General features: G+C 41.1%; 1 protein-coding gene across 2 annotated transcripts in view; it reads left to right on the plus strand.

Annotated features, from left to right (window-relative positions):
• The first annotated feature begins 851 nt into the window (after positions 1-851).
• The window catches only part of LOC117956431 (chloride channel protein 1-like), a 48,042-nt gene continuing 31,935 nt past the window's right edge, over positions 852-16,958 (plus strand). The window contains exons 1-11 of one of the 2 annotated variants that reach the window (XM_034891487.1): positions 852-1,110; positions 10,702-10,999; positions 11,086-11,217; positions 11,524-11,652; positions 12,516-12,649; positions 12,812-12,889; positions 13,039-13,117; positions 13,323-13,448; positions 13,917-14,001; positions 14,278-14,379; positions 14,609-14,693. In XM_034891487.1, coding sequence (XP_034747378.1) covers positions 1,060-1,110; positions 10,702-10,999; positions 11,086-11,217; positions 11,524-11,652; positions 12,516-12,649; positions 12,812-12,889; positions 13,039-13,117; positions 13,323-13,448; positions 13,917-14,001; positions 14,278-14,379; positions 14,609-14,693 — 1,299 coding nt within the window. In that variant the 5' untranslated portion in view covers positions 852-1,059. The remainder of the gene's footprint in view (positions 1,111-10,701; positions 11,000-11,085; positions 11,218-11,523; positions 11,653-12,515; positions 12,650-12,811; positions 12,890-13,038; positions 13,118-13,322; positions 13,449-13,916; positions 14,002-14,277; positions 14,380-14,608; positions 14,694-16,958) is intronic. The other variant, XM_034891488.1, reaches the window with a different exon arrangement.

Here is a 16,958-nt window from a genome sequence, read left to right on the forward strand (position 1 = left end):
TTTCCAATGCATAGGTCAGACTTGTGCACCCCGCCCAGGTAGATAGATTAATTTAACACTTGACTGCTGATGAACACACACAGGGATTTGGCGCCTGATCACATATTCTGGAGGCAACAGTCTTCCCCATTAACTGATGTGAACTGGAGTTACCGCACAATCACTTGGATCTTTTCAGTTATAGCACACATACGAAGCCCGTCTGGATAAAAAGTGGCATACAGCACATCAAGGAATGTAGAACCCTCTTTTCAAATTTTAAATCATTTGGTGATGTAATGAATAACCCCATAGGGAAGCAAACATCCAGGCACACTATTATATTTGTCATTGCACCGCCCTTTTCCTATATCGGGAATCAAACAAGGAATCCAGATTACTTGATAGATGATATGGGACAATGGAAAACTCCTAAGTCATTTCTAATTAACAGCTGGGAGGCAAGTGCATGTTAAAATCAACAACACAGAGTTACCAGTTTTTCCACATGCCGGTAAAGAACCGTCAATTGTCACTTATTTTATTAATCACACAAACAATGACTGGGCATTAGGAGTTGCTATACAACGGACACTTCACACATGCAAACAGTGTAGCTGTGTTTGATGGAGCTCCTTTACAATCCAGAAGCTGTGCTGCCATGGATTTACCCTGGTCTTTGCAGCAGTGTGCCATTGCTTTACCCCTTCCACCCCATGTCTCTAGATGTTGAGCAATAGGTGTTTGGTACTGTACTTCGAATCAGTTTGACATTTCTGAAATTTGGTTTTCTTGTCCATTGCGGACCTAACTTCACAGGGGTGGGCAGTTAGCTTGGGGCCTAGGGGGTAACCCCTGCTGGAGCTAGTTTACACCATATCAGAATTTGTGTGAGAGAGAGTGAGTGTGTGTGGGGGTCCATGCATGTGTATGTCTCTCCCTGTGTGGCAATACAGCCTGTGTGTGTGTGTGTGAGAGAGAGTGTGAGAGAGAGTGTCCTGGCTGGAAATCCAGCACAGTCCTGGTAATGCTGAGACGGACGGTGAGCAGGTTTATTTTTGGGACAGTGACAGTGTGTCAATGGCCGCAGATGCGTCGGAAAGGAAGGCTCTGAGATACAAGCAGACCCTGGTCAGTGTCTCTCTGTCATTCCTCTTATGCTTTCTCTCTCTGTTGCTCTTTCTGTCTTTCTATGTCCATCTGTTTTTATTAACGTCGGCCTTTTCTGTCATTCTTAAATCTCTCTTACTCTCTCTCTCTGTATAGTGTGTCAGGGAACGTTTTTTCCCATCTTAATCTCTCGTGTCATTCTTGCATGACGCACCTGTATTGGCAGCGCAAACTATGTGCATGGATGGAGCCTGTCTAACTTATTGTGTGTGAGCCTGTTAATAAACCACAATCTGTTGTGTGAATGCGTGTGTGAGTTCGAGACATGTTAAAGACCAATTAGCTGATGTACAACAACAGGGTCACGCACATGGTCACGCAACAGGTGCTTAGACACTGTGCACCTCCTTTGCCCCTGATCTCGGCTTGCACATAAAACATGCACAGTGCACACACACATACAGACTCTGTCGCTGTCTTGCTGTTTCTTTCTTTCCCGGCCGGCCACCTGTTTGCTACCCTTTCTGCGCCTCGTATCTTAAGCCCTTGTTGGTCTTCACACATCTAGGAATTACTTTTGTGACAGTATGTTTGAATGTTATTTGTACAGTATGTGTGTCCTTCTATGTATGTCTTTGGCTGCGTATGTGTTTGTGTTATTAGCTCATTTTGTGTGTAGGTTTCTTGTCCATGTGTGTTCTAAAAAAAGGAAACCCGATCATGCATTTGGAGTGGTGCTAATCTTCACCAGTCATGTAGTTTCATGTATGTTTTCGATGAAGGCAGTGTGAAGGGTGTCTCAGAACATCTGGAGGATTATCAGTGTGGCGATGGGATGATCTGGTGTAGAATGTTCTCAGTGTTAATGAGAGACCCCAACAAATTGAAACACTTGTAGGTTGTTAGGCAATGAGATACAATAGCCCTGAAATAATAAACAATCACTTAGTTTTTCGTGGATGATGAATCATTTTGAAAAAAAAGGTGTACAGCTGCAGAGCCGCTGCGGTGTTGATTGGCTGGTATGTGAGGGCTGGTGATCATGGTGACCTATAGAATTTAATGGTTGTTGAAACCTTATTCCTATGAGAAGTCCAGGAAGTGCAAAGTAATTTAACCTCTGGTTGTTTGTGAGTGCGTTTTTGAAGGCCATGTTGGCTGGGGTTATCCTTATGTTTACTCTGTCTCCCAATGGAGCAGAGCACAGAGCAGAGAACAATAGTTTCATGTCACATACGTATTTATTCGTTTTTTCGTAATTGTTTTGTGCATCGTGGGTGTCTTTATCTCTGTGTACGTGAATATTTTTGCATTCTACTCATTTTATAGATTATAGTCCTTTGAAGATAGCTTAATGTGAAACATTGAGAAAACAAAAATTTGTCATTACAATAATAATTGCAACTCCTACTGCTATATGCTACACATGAATGGGGGGTTAGCAGTAGAGGACTGGATTGGGATCCCAATGGTCCTGCGGGACCCAACACAAATTTTGCGGGAGCAGGCGGTTTTAACGGGGGTACGGCTGGGGGCGGGCGGTCCAAAAATAGACTGCGAGTCCCGGTCAGCTCCTGATCAGTGCTGTTACTGACTGTTAGCTTCGCCTAGCTTGGTACCGACTGTTAGCTTTGTGTAGTTTGGTTTCATTAGAAATTCAGCAACGCACACGCTGCATCCAGTTAAACACCCGCCAAATGCTTTATTAACAATCCTGTACTCCATCTCTCTCACTTCTTTCTCCGGGCACTGTGCTCTGCTCATACGACGACCAATCCAATCAACAGGAAATTGGTTAGAGAGTAAAAGACTTATTTATTAATAAAACAACCTGAGCAAAACAAACAAAACATCCAACAGCACATTCTAAAATGAGTGAAATAAATAAATGAATTCAATGTCACTTCGCCCTCATATTGCACTAGAATAACTTATTATTGCACTTTAATTCTGCACTAGAACGAGATATTAGCTACTCTTTACCGACAGATATGCATATTTATTAAAACTACATAACTAGATACCCTGCAGGAGGGAGAAGACACAAAATCAATGGTCAGTCCATTGATAATCAGTCTGTTTGCCGTGCAGGCTGGACCCAACACACAAGCTGCAGGAGCAGAACACACACACTGGGAGAGCAGGCGTTAATGGTCAGAAATCCCCCGGAAGCGGGCAAGAGTGGAATTTAAAAAAAAAAACAGTCCCGTGCAGGGCTCTAGTCATGTGAAGAGAATGTATAATCTATTTTAGAAGACCTTCATATGCATTAGGTTTGACTTTAAATGACTTGATTATAATAGCATGAACTCACATGTTGCTCTGCACAGAGGTATGTTTTCTTATTCTTTTTTTACCCTGGCTACCCATCAAATTCTGCTTACATTAAAGAGCTACGGCAGTCCTACATCATCAGCTGGTCTCCGAGGTCCCTTGCTCCAGGCTCAAAACAAAAGGAGACTGAGCTTTTAAGGTTGTAGCTTCTAAAATCTGGAACTCTCGCCCATTGGGCTTGAACTCTTGGCAAAAGCAGCTGAAGACCCATTTAGATTTTTTCTTTAATGCCTTTCATGTATTTAGCTTGATGTCTGCATCTTATGTTTATTTTGTCTTTTCTTGTGAAGACTGCTCCTGAACATATAAATAAATAAATAAATAAATAAAGGTTATTGATTGAGTGAATGTACGGGTGTCCCCAACTTAAAATGTCCTTGTGAAATTCGAATTTCAAAGTAAATCTTCAACTGATCGTCGAATCATGTTGGGGGGTGAGGGCGACTGGCGTTCACGGACCATGAAAAGTCAAACTTAAATCTGTCATGCGGCGGTTGGATTTATTTACCTTCTTTTATATTGATAAAAGCTTTAAAGATTTGGGACGAGCAAAACCAATTCAAACCTTGCAAGGAGAATGTGTTGCGCCGCTGCCAAGATTTGACTGTGAGACTGGCCGTCGAATTAAGCTCTTTCCATTGAAGCATTGAATATTTGACTATTGGGGATCACCCCTGAGTGAGTGAGTAAGTGAGTGAGTGAAAGGTGCTATTTAATTTAACATTTTATTATTAATACTGTTATTTGGATATCGGAAGACCGATTAATGATGTCCAATGGAGTTCATTCTCACAATGGTATATAATCAATATTAAAAATATCATCCCCATTCCATCACAACATCATCAATAAATATCTCGTAACATGTCTCAAAACAGAGGAAATGCAGCTGACTGTTGACAATATAAAAACAGCAGCCAGAAATATATCCAAATGTACTGCAGTTCACATTTTAAATTTAAATAATGTTTCATTTCCAGAAAAATCGCCAAAATAAAATACAAATAACTATACGTTTCCATCCAGCGCGTTTATGTGAATATGAGCAGTTGTTAGAGATAGAAACTTGGTGGCCTAATTTACCTGTTGGATGCCATTAAATTATTGCAGAAGAAGAGGGTGAATACAAATATCACCAGTCAGACCTCAAATGGTGGAAAACGTCATAAACGTGGTGGGATCATGGAATTTATGTTTCTTTCAAGTAGGGCTGCATGATTATGGTCAAAATCATAATCACGATTATTTTTGATCAATATTGTGATCATGATTATTTGTTTTTATGTATACACCCGTTATCTACCGGACAAAATATCAATGTAGATTTTAGTACCTCATTACGGTGCCACTTAAATGTCTGGGTTGCACCAAAACAGATGTTGGAGGCAACAGAAACATCGCCGCATGTCACGCTAGAAACAGCAGGTAACGTTAACATTAGCTACAGTAGCAACTGGAGTAACAAGGCTAAAACATCCCTGAACTGAGACCTGACATTTTATGGCTCAAAGTCTTATAGCGGGTCCCCCTCTTGCTGTTGCATGCCCCTCACATGGCCAACACCTGTAATTTGGCCTTCTTCCTTTGGCCTTGGCTAAACCGTCTGAAAATAAAAAACAAAAACAGACTGAAAACAGACAGCTGCAATACATGTAAATGAAAATTATCTGAAATAAATAGCCTATAAAATGTTAAAAACAAAAAGTATCTCTGAGAAAGCTCCTTCACTTGTTTTCAACAACAATAACAGACTGATTAAAAGAGATGGGGAGAGAGAGGGAGTGCGATGGACTAAAGCGTGTGCTACTAGCAGAGTGATGGCTGACTCATTATGAATGGGTCCAGCACGGGTTGAATGGTGGGTCAGCACAGTTACACACGTTTAATGTCTGCATGGTCACTGTACCATATTTTTATGAACTGGGATATTCTGGCTTTGGGTGACATCTCTTGCAGGTCCAGCAGGCTCCTGTGTCTTACACGCTATTACTCAACAAACTGAAGATAGTAGCATTCAATAACTTCTTCTGTGTTTTTCGCTGTGGCGGAAATACTGGTACAAACACAGGTTTGCCTCCCATGCTTAACAATAAAAAGCCGTGTTTATAACAATTAAAACTGGACAAATGTCAGATGGGTGAAATGTCAGAAGTGTGACCCGGCGCTGTCACCGCTGTGACTCTCCATGTTGCTGGGAGCCGTGTGTGAGTGAATGGGGGCGAGGCTACGCGGAGAGTAAGAGTATCCAAACACAGGCATGGCTTTACAGAAGAAATTGGTCACATAACGCAAAATTAAACCATATTGATAAATATGATAAACAACATTGCTTCGTTTTTGGAGAGGCAGCGGATGCGAGGAAAATTCCTAGAGGAAAAATGTCAGTCGCACCCTTACAAGTTTTGGTCGCACTTTAGAGCCCTGTGAGGAACCAGACTCAAACTAGCACGGGTCACTGCTGTTGTCTGACAAACAACACAGACTGGACAAAATGTTGCGTTTCCTGGTAAACCTTGTGCCCATAGCTATCTGTTGTGGAATTCTCCTCACGTTGCTCTGTCCTCTGTGACTGTCTACATCCAGGAACTAACTCTGAGTGGCACATGATCAGACAGAGGTTAACGCAGCGGTGGATTGGCTTTGCAAAAAAAAAAAAAAGCTTTCTATGAGCGGAATGACGTATTTAAAATATCGCTCGATCGTGCAAATTGTGGGAAGCCGAAATCGTGATCGTGATTAAAATTGTATTAATTGTGAGGAAGGAGTGGAAGCTCCAGTGGATGTTTCAGTCACATGCTTCATGTACATTATGATATAGGATAGGACTGAATGAGTATTATTAACACTGTCAAGTACATAAAGTTAACATTGAATGTCTGGTCAGATGCATTAACTTGTTTACTAAGTCTCTTTTTAATCTAGGCAATATTCTTGTGTGACTGCTTGTACTTTGACAGCATTTAACATTTAATTCAACACTTTTTCGCTTTTGTTTATTTTGAAAAACATGTTTATAAAGTATAGAATTGTTGGTGCAAAAACTCCTTTTATTGTATTAGCACAAGTATTCACAACATTTCAAACAATACCCAGTTCTAGTTAAGACTGCAGAATAGTCTATGAGCAAGGCACTGAGCCCTTCTAATGGGGCATTGATCTGTACCTGAGACTCCACTAGATACATACATACATACATACATACATACATACATCAGTATGTCTGCACTGTGTAGGATGGGAAAAGGATTATAATAGAATATTATGGAAACTTGGCTGTTTGGAGTCGTTATTACCAGGTCATACTTCCTCTACATAAGTTCTTGAGAGACTAAAAGACAGCTGGACGGACAGAGTGAGAGACACACATAGGAAAAACTGAGGAATATGATGAGGCATTGAAAGATATACTGATGGTGAGAGAGAGGTGTGGGAAGTGTAATGAAGAATATTGGATCACACCGGTACTAAATTTAACCCAGAGTAGTGTTTCAGTAGTGTCGGCAAAGAGTAGGGGCAACGATGGAAGGAGGTAAGTGATTAATGCAGAGTAGAGTTTCAGAGGGAAAACGGGAAGGTGGAAAGAAGTAAAGTAGGAGAGCGTAGCAAGGATGGATTTCTGACAACATAACATAACATACTCTGTGGTGACCACGTTGGAGGTCCTGGCCCGGCCTGCATAGCAGCAAACAGATGATTGCATTGCGAAAACATGCGACTTAGCTGTCTCAAATAGAGATGTTTAATATATGTGAATTTTGGAGAAATAAGTGTTGCCACTTCCATTGTAGTTGATAGTAAGACTGCACAATATTTTGTTTTGTCTACATTGCGATGTGTGCATGTGCGGTGGTCACATCACAGGACGTGGTATGTTAACTATGACTTTTTTTGCTGCTTGATAGAAAAGTAAACTTTCACCGTTCTTGTTTTTTCATAATTGTTACCGGGCGACCCTTCCCCTTTAAGACAGGAGGCATGTGGGCAACGTGTGTATGCTAGTCGACCACAACCTGAAATTAAGAGGAATCAACACATTATTGATCTCATTGACTTTAGCCTGGATTGATAGTATTATATAAATACAATGGTGGCCTGAGTCAACCAGTGTAACTACCTAATTTCCTTCTCTAAAATCACATCATAATAGTATTCACAGCACGTACTTGCTTTAGTGTTTGTAAAGCATTACAGTTAAACTAAGAATGGTTCACATAGGAAAAGTTCCTTTTTCATTTTTATTACCCTACAAAATCACAGCAGTAGTTGAGAATGATTTTTTTTTTTCAAGTAGAGCTATTCATGTCATCTTGTAAATTTACTGTCTCTTTTAATATCACAATATATACGGCAATGGCAGTTTTTTCCAATATTCTGAATCCCTAGTTGCTAGTTAATGTCTGCAGAGATGCATGACTGACACATTTTACATGATTTAATTGTATTAAACAACAACAAACAAATGTAAAAGTCTTAATTAAGTCAATAAGTTAACACTCAACTCAAAGTTAACAGAGCAAACAATCCTTGCTTTGCTGTGTGTATCTATAGGGCTCTATGTGTTGTGCTGCTTTAAAACTAGTTGCCATGCTTCTTCATAATTCAAATATCCGGTACAAGTGACAGCTCTAAAAGCAACTAATGACAGCAAGAGCTGTAGAGTGGGCCAATTTGTGTTGGTCAGCATGAGGAGCCAGTATACTTTTCTCTATGTCATACAGGGGCTGCCAAGAAAGACATTGCTGTGTACATTAAACTTGCTGAAATGTCTAAAGAAGAATCAGTGCGGTGTGGTTACTCAAGGTGTGATGTTGACAGTTTGTTATGCATCTATCTGCCGTTACATTATGGTAAGGTGATAGTTGTCACCTTTGAAGTGAATGTGTGTGCACTCTTTGTGTGTAAGGCCCTTGCAGACATGAGCTTTCACGGCATTTTACGGAAAAATCTTTGAGGAAATCCTACCTTCTTAGAATGCATGTAACATCTCTTTGAAGGGTCTTGTGCATTTCATTTTAAAAATACTATTTTGTTTTACTGAGCTACAAGACACTTAAGCGAGACACTTTGTGTTAACATTGAACACATGAGCACCGCCTACCCAATCAAGACATCTGTGGCTTCCATTGTTTGAGTCTGTGTTGGCATTCAGTGACAGCACATTGTGTAGTATGCTGCTCAAGTTTCACTCAGCGATGACTGGCATCTCTGCTCACCCGGCATTGCCATTACTGTGTGTGTGTTGGTTTGTGTGTGTGTTGGTTTGTGTTAATCCATCCATCCACCCATCTGTCCATGAACTTGCTAAATTAGAAGCTGTTGAAAGGTTACTGCCCGGATGTTGAAAGTGTCAGCACCAGACACAACTTATCAGCTTGTCAGTTGTCTTCCTGGAGTTCTATTGTCTGCTCTTGATGTACCGAGAACAGTGTTTCCCACAGAATTAGAGTCCATTTGTGGCATGATTACATGTAACCTGGAGAAATTGCGATCTGACCCACACCCCGCTGCTCTGAAGACAGCATGTATGTTAAGTCTTATTCTCTACAGGGTCCCCCCCCCCCCCCCCCCCCCCCCCCTGGAGATTTTAGCCAGTGCCAAAGGAAAATCATGAGAGCCAAAACATCTGATTTCCAGCAGCCAGCCTCTCTCTTATGCATAGCCACTATAAACACATGCAGCTGTTGCTGAATTTGACTGGGTCTGAACGCTCCGCTATAAAACTAGCGCTAATGGAATTGCTTTTTTCAAAGTCAGGTTGTACCGGATTATCGCGGTGAACATCTTCAGCCTTCTACCGCTGCTCCGAATGTTGTCTGTCTGCATGGCAGGCTGCACTACTGTTGATCAGTATTAAATTGGGGTGTCATAACTTGCTAAAACGTCTCAGATTTGCGTTAAATAGCTGTTCATATCCATGTTTTGAAACACTTGTTTTTAACACCTGATGTGAGCTGTATGGAAGAAAGCATCAAACCACAGTTTTTACACAGTTACGCTGTTGTATCACTGACAATTTATTTATCCGTATTTTGCTTTATATCCCTTTATATTTTGAAGTGTTTCCTGCCACCAGAACTTAGTATTTTCCTTCACATAAATTAGGATGTTTCCACCATAAATGAGTGCCTAAAAAAAGATATCCTAATGTAGGAACTTAAATCCTTGACTCTCAAAATTTGGGGAGGGACCCCGGACCCCCCACTTCTTTTGTGCCCCCCCCCCCAAAGGCTAAATCTCAGCCAGGAAAAACCCTGACATAGATACATGCTGGTTAAAGTTAACAGACGTTATGAAGTCTGCTATAACGGTTATGACGGCTGCTCTAACAAATGCCAATATTAGCTTAGGTCGGTTATCATAGCTAACGTTCTGTGGAAAACCGTGGCGAGGAGACTTGCATGCGGTTTCAGAGTTCCAGGTGCACCTGCAAAAGCTGTCGCCATAGATACACGGGAAAGCCAGAGGCTTACTGTGGTCAAGCGGATGGGTCCAAATGTAAGTAAATAAATACACTTTGCGCAGCTTTACAATGAAATATTTTAAAGAAAATGAATCTGTGATTGGCCGCCACAAATAAATCAATGTATGGGAAACACTGAAGTATATATATGAGCCCTCAGGGCTGGATCATAAGACAATGCTTAAGTGGTGTAGATAAATAAATACGTTAATTAATATAAATAAAATGTTATATAACTATAAAAGTAATAAATACGATTAATTCTGATTGTGAGTAGTGGGAATGAGGAAAATAACTTAAGTGGGGTTCTGCGCTATCAATAGTATAGCAAATTCATCAGCATTTAAAAAAGAAAGAAAGCATTTACTATATTTTGCAGCTTATGTTGGAGGTGTGTGAGATTGTTTGCTTGTGTTTGAAGAAAAGGAGGAAACAAGGTTCAAGAGCTCCAAGAGGGAATCTCCTACTGAAAGAAATAGTGTGTTAGGGAGAGAGCTATATGAGAATTGATCTCTTAGCCAGATTACCCAGGCAATTTTTATGGAGTCTGTCCAGAGGTGTTAAATCTAGCGGCAGAGCCCGTGTTTCCGCTTCCATTAGAGCTGTTTGGGTCAACACGTGCTCCTGTCTATTTTAAAACGGACTCTTCTCTGCCAGCGTGCCAAAAGGAGAGTACTACTATCACACACTCCATTCTCACTCTCTCAGGAACCACCTGTACATTTACATGTCTAATAAATGCATGCTGGACATTTGGTGCAAGTTGTTCTTATCTAGACTGATTGATTAATGGATTGGTTAACTTATATGATTGACAGCTCTATGGGGAGTACCAAGAAAACCAAGGAGGCTCGGGCAGGCGGGAGGCCACACGCCTGCTGACAGAGAGACAGATCAAGAAACATGGCAACCATCCCCGCAGCCATGTCAGGACACGACATGGCCGGCGTGGCCATGGTCAAAATGGATGCCACAGTCGACATCAGCACGGCTATCACAGCAGACAAAGGAACAGGCATCAGCCTAACATGGAGGCAGAGGCGGATGAGCTAGATGAGCAAACAGCTGACCTCACATCCTCTATGAAGAAGAAACGCTCCTACTCCAAATGTAGAGGTGAGCAATCATGATTACAAAAAAAATATATTTCCTTATTATTATTTTTTTTGTGAGCTTTTGTGTTTTTTTTTTGGTTGTGTCAGACTGTATAGCACGAGTGCAGCGATTCCTTGTGACCAGGTTGGGAGAAGACTGGATCTTCCTTGTTCTGCTGGGTATCACGATGGCGCTGGTCAGCTGGACAATGGACTACGCCAGCGCAAAGAGTCTACAAGGTAAGACTACAGATCCCATAATACATTGCAGAAACCATTAAAGTAAAGGAAAAGCTGGTGCAAAACAATATTTGCATTTTTCTCTTCCTCTGTGAACTTACTTTTAAGCCTGTCTCACTCCTTACCCTCTGTCTATTACTTCTGTCTTCTGTCCTCTCTCCTGCTTTCACCCGTTTCTCCTTAAGTCATCCTACACCCCTGTTATTTATACTTATCTTTTAATCTATCATTTTTTTGTTTTTCCTTTTTTTCTTCCACCTCTACTATGTCTTCTCCTCTCCTCTCTTCCCTCCTTCCCTCCCTCAGCCTATAAATGGATTTATGGGGAGCTGAGGGGGAACATCCCCCTGCAGTACCTGGCCTGGGTTTCATATCCCCTGATCTTCATCCTCTTCTCCTCCCTCTTCTGTCACCTGGTCGCTCCTCAAGCTATCGGTCTGTACCGCCTTCCTCCTTGTTGCTATGTTCTCATCTGCCTTTAAGGTCATAACACACCCGGCCAACCGTTGGCCTAGTTTGTGCGGTGTGTTGATTCAACATGTTGAATTGGCGTTTGCTGAACAGCCAGTTCATCTGATTGTGTGATCGGCTTGAAACGAGAGTGAGGAAATCAAACTAGTGACTAGTCCTCTCTCATAGGCGCGAAGAGTTGGTTATAGTCCATGCGCTGTGTCCTAGTGCTATTTTTTGGCCAAGACAAAGGCGACGAGGGCCGACAAGAGGCGCCACCACTAGTCCCCGGCCGTCGGCTTGGTGTATCGGGGCCTTTAGTCTCTGATATAATGTCTCAGATTATTAGTGCATATTAGACTATGATCTTTTGTATGCAACATCACATAATCGAAAAGTCATCCCTGCAAATAAGTGAAATCAGATGCTGTGACTTTTGATTGGAATGAAACCCAGCTGGGTCTAAGCCCTTCAGGGTGCATGGTTACCTATCTCAGCTTCACAAGAATACAAAATAATCTTTTTCCCATTATCAACCTACCTACCTTCTTTTCACACAAGGGGATTACTTATAAGTTATTTTTCTGTAAATCAAGAAGTAATTGTTTGGAAACGACAAAAAACTCAACAAACCAGGAAGTTGTAGCTTCTCTAAGCAAGTAATTCAAGGTTATGGAAGTACTTAAAATTAGATTGTGCATCTGTGTGCTTTTTACATGGTTGGTACTGGCCGGTTGCACCAGCAACAACAGGAATTTTTCATAACATGTTTGAATAATTCTGTATTTCAAACGTCTTTGTTCTCCCCTTCCCCTACTAAACAACCTGTGTTCCACCTTCTGTGTCAGGTTCTGGCATCCCAGAGCTGAAGACCATCCTGAGAGGTGTGGTGCTTAAGGAGTATTTAACTCTCAAGGCCTTTGTTGCCAAGGTCATTGGACTGACGGCTGCCCTCGGCAGCGGCATGCCTGTAGGCAAAGAGGTAGATGATCCAGGTTTTTACACAGATTAATTAGACAATGTCTCCCAATACATTTTCACTCAATCTAACAACAAACAGCATCTGTGGTGTGGTGTTTGGTCTTACTGTATGTACTGCTATAGAACATCATTTCATTTGATTTTCCTCATCATTTCCACTCAGGGCCCGTTTGTTCACATCGCCAGCATCTGTGCTGCAGTTCTCAGCAGGTTCATGTCCTGCTTTTCTGGAGCTTATCAGGTAATCTGATGTTAAGAATCATTTTTCATTTACATGCAACTTTTAAGTGTGATTATAAAAATAAAAAAAACATGAACTGTATGTGACATTCATCATCTACATGTCTTTCTGTTGTCTTAATCCTCTTCCTTCCATCTCTGGATCAGTAGAATCCATACTGTTATACTGACATCCTGACAGTAGGCTGTGCTGTCGGGGTGGGCTGCTGCTTTGGTACTCCACTTGGAGGTACACAGCCTTTCTCTGTTCAGTGTCCCACTAACACATTCAAAATTCACACTCATTTGATATCTATGTAACTAAAAAAATAAAAATGGAGCTTGGGGGAACTTTCATGTGGTTAGCTTGTACTAGTCTTTAGCTTTGGCTTAGTGCATTGTTTTCGGTTGCTGCCTGTTTAATTTGTAGTTCTTTCCCTATTTTCTTTCACCAGGTGTGCTCTTCAGTATAGAGGTAACATCCACATACTTTGCTGTGAGGAACTACTGGAGAGGATACTTTGCCGCTACATTTAGTGCGTTCATATTCAGAGTGTTATCAGTGTTCAACAAAGATGCAGGTATGTATTGGAGAAAAGTATTTATCAAGATATTTAGGTATTTAAATGTGATCAAGATTGTGTCACTTTCTCTTTATCAAACAGGCACTAGAGAGCGCCTTTACTTCAATTGTCATAACCAAGCAACTAACTTTTTTTAAGTGACACTGATTTAATGTATTTACTTTAGGCACATCAAGCAATTTCCACTAGGTGGTGTCCTCCACCATGTAGCTGCGGAGTATTTTAATACCTCACTCAGGTTATGAAAATGTCTTGTAAATAATTTAAGTGAGTTCCAGACAAACCAAGAAATATCTTTTCTCTTTTAACTGTGCCACTTTCCCATGACCGTCCAAAAAGAAGTAAATGATTAATCAGTTGCAGGTTACGGAGATAATGTACAACATTTTTAATCTACAGACTTAATAAACATACATTTTTGAAATTCTGTAAATTTCACTTCTTCGCCTTTTCTTTGTCTTTCAGTAACCATCACTGCTCTGTTCAGGACAAACTTCCGCATGGATTTCCCTTTTGACCTTCAGGAGCTGCCGGCATTCGCCATCATTGGGTGAGCGACTAGAAAACTGAGACAAAGACATTAATGGCAGCGCGTTTGTGTGTGTGAGTGAGCGTGTGTGTGTGTGTGTGTGTGTCAAATCTTCCTAATGGACAAGATGGTAAATGTTAATAAGCCAAACTTTATGCAAATGTAGCATTTAAAAACATGGAGAGTCCAATAATTAGTTTACCCTTTATCTCAGGGAGAGATGGAGACATAGAACATGCAGGTGTTACGAGTGAGTAGACGACTTAACTTGGCTAATATAAGTTTATTCCTTTGCAGGATCTCCTGTGGGTTCCTTGGGGCGTTCTTCGTCTATCTCAACAGACAGGTGGTGCTGTTCATGAGGCGACCCAACGCCATGACCCGCTTCCTGACCAAACAGTGAGTCTCATATTTTAAAATATTTGCTTTATATATATATATACACACACACACACACACACACACACACACAGTATATAGGCTAAAGGGTGGTATGGCATGGGATCCTAATACTTGAGCACTTAAAATGAACATTTATTATTCTAATGAATTTTGATTTAATTGGATTTTGTTTGGATTTTTATTATTAGAGATATGCAAACCTCTTTTTCTCTGTTTTCCCTTCCAGCCGGCTGATCTTTCCAGCTGTGGTAACGCTGGTCATCGCCACCTTGACCTTCCCTCCCGGGTTTGGACAGTTCATGGCAGGAGAGGTCAGAGCTCATATATTGTTATAAACAAGGAAGAATACAGGGCATGTAAATCTGTGTGTACCTGCATGCAATGCTGACAGCTACAGCGAGCTGAGGAACAAAAATCTGCAGTAAATCACAGGAGTTTTGCGTATTGAAGTTGATCTCTTGGTGCTAGGATGAATTCTAAAAGGGCCGTCCGCACCAAGAACGATAACTGTAAATACATATTTTTAAAAATCGTTCAAACTCAAGTGGATGGCGGAGTCCACACCACAACCAACGACAACAACAGTGGAGAGCAATGTCAGAGCGATTTGATGAATGATAGAAACACTGACAGCCAATCAAAATCCTTCTGTATTTACAGCATGACACGGGAGACATTGGGGAGCGATTTGTTTCACACAGGTGGTTAGTGGTGCGACTTTCCCTTTGGTGGGACTACAATCTTTTAGCTCGGTGTATTTTTGCATTTTAAAACATCTTTGAGAGTGAATCATGTGTTTTAGATGTGATTAGCGTACTGTTGGTGTTTTTGTTCCGGTGCTCTGCACCCCCGCTGTTTCCTGGGGAATGCAGCTGTCTGCTTGCTTCATCAATGCACCCAAATTCACAAATATGAAGGATATTACTAAAGACATTTCTGTTATACATACTGTATATGTAATATGTAATGTTATACGTATAAAATATACAATAGATGTTACAACATATGCTGTCTATATTATTATAGACAATATAAATTAATATAAACAACAGAATGTATATAGCGCTTTTCTAGTCTTACTGACTACTCAATGTGTATTTACATAACCATACACACATATTCATACACTGTGGCCAAGGCTGCCTACAAAGTGCCATCTGCTCATCACACATTCACACTCCGATGGCCCAGCACCGGGAGCAATTAGGGATGCAGTGTCTTGCCCAATGAAACTTCAACATGGGACTGCAGGGCCAGGGATTGAACCAACAACCTTCTAATTGGTAGGCGACAGTTCTACCACCTGAGCCACAGCTGCACCTACATCTGTGTCAGCTGGAGTTTACAGTGCGTGCTTGACGTCGCTGTTTTGGAGAACGTTATCGTTCAGCAGTGTGGATGCTCACATCGTTACAGTTATCATTTAGTGTGGACGGCCCTGAAGGATTTCATGTTGTTCAAATCTGTAGTTCCATTTCTGCACAGGGTTGGGTACTAAACTCTGTACTATTTTTGGGTACCAACCAAATTACGATGGTACTAGGCCCGATTCACTTTTAATCAAATGCTGCCAAATACAAAAATGCACAAGCATAACTGTCCTCTCTAATGTTGACAGACACACACACACACACACACACACACACACATGCATGTGCAGAAAGCTGTGATGCGGAGGAAGTGAAACAACGCTGACTTCGTTAAAGTCACAGTGAGCCACGGCAATGATGCTAAAGCAGTTGCAAGTGTGGTAACCCTTTTCAAAACTCCACACCGACAGAGGATGTAACGGCGAGGCGAAAGTGGTCGTGGTATGGGTCAACGTTAGACTTCCTCAATGACAGGCAGGCACCACTGTGTTCACTATACACTACCGACTAACAGGTTGATGTTGTAAGGCAACTTTATTTCTATAGCAAATTTTAGCAACAAGGCAATTGATAGTTTGTTATGAGAGGAGAGGGCGGTGTTTTATTTTGTGTGGCATGTAAAATGTTCTAAATAAATAACAAAATCTTCAAAGTAAATAGGTTGGGAATCATTTTTACAACTGAAATGTTTTTTTTGTTAATACAGAGATAAAATACTGAAAAAGGTACTGCTTGGTACCGGTGCTAAATTCCAGGTATCAATATCGTGCCAGAAGAATAGTGAATGGTACCCAACCCTAATGTTAGATTAAGTGTGACACTCATGGATTGAAATGAAAGGTATGAGGTATAAGCTATGTTGGTTAAGTTTAAACCGATGAAAACTCTGTACCTGAATGTTCTGTTCACAATCTACATGCCTTGTAGCCTTCATTGCACGCACAAACGCAGTTTTAAGTTGAAAGCCAGACAGAACCATTTATATTATCAACAGCTTACCTATCAAGAGCTAAGAGCGTGTCTCTGTTTCACAGATGCTTTGAGTAAAAGTAGAATAGACACTAACAGTGTGAAGCAGGCGTGTGTTATACAGTGTTGTAAATGCATGCGTATCCATCTGTGTGCATGTGTCAGTCAGCAACACCTGAACATGTTTGTGTGTTTCCCTGCTCCTGGTGTATGCCTCACACACTCTCATTGTAGAAA

This window comes from Etheostoma cragini, chromosome 14, assembly GCF_013103735.1.
Source record: "Etheostoma cragini isolate CJK2018 chromosome 14, CSU_Ecrag_1.0, whole genome shotgun sequence".
Taxonomy (NCBI): domain Eukaryota; kingdom Metazoa; phylum Chordata; class Actinopteri; order Perciformes; family Percidae; genus Etheostoma; species Etheostoma cragini.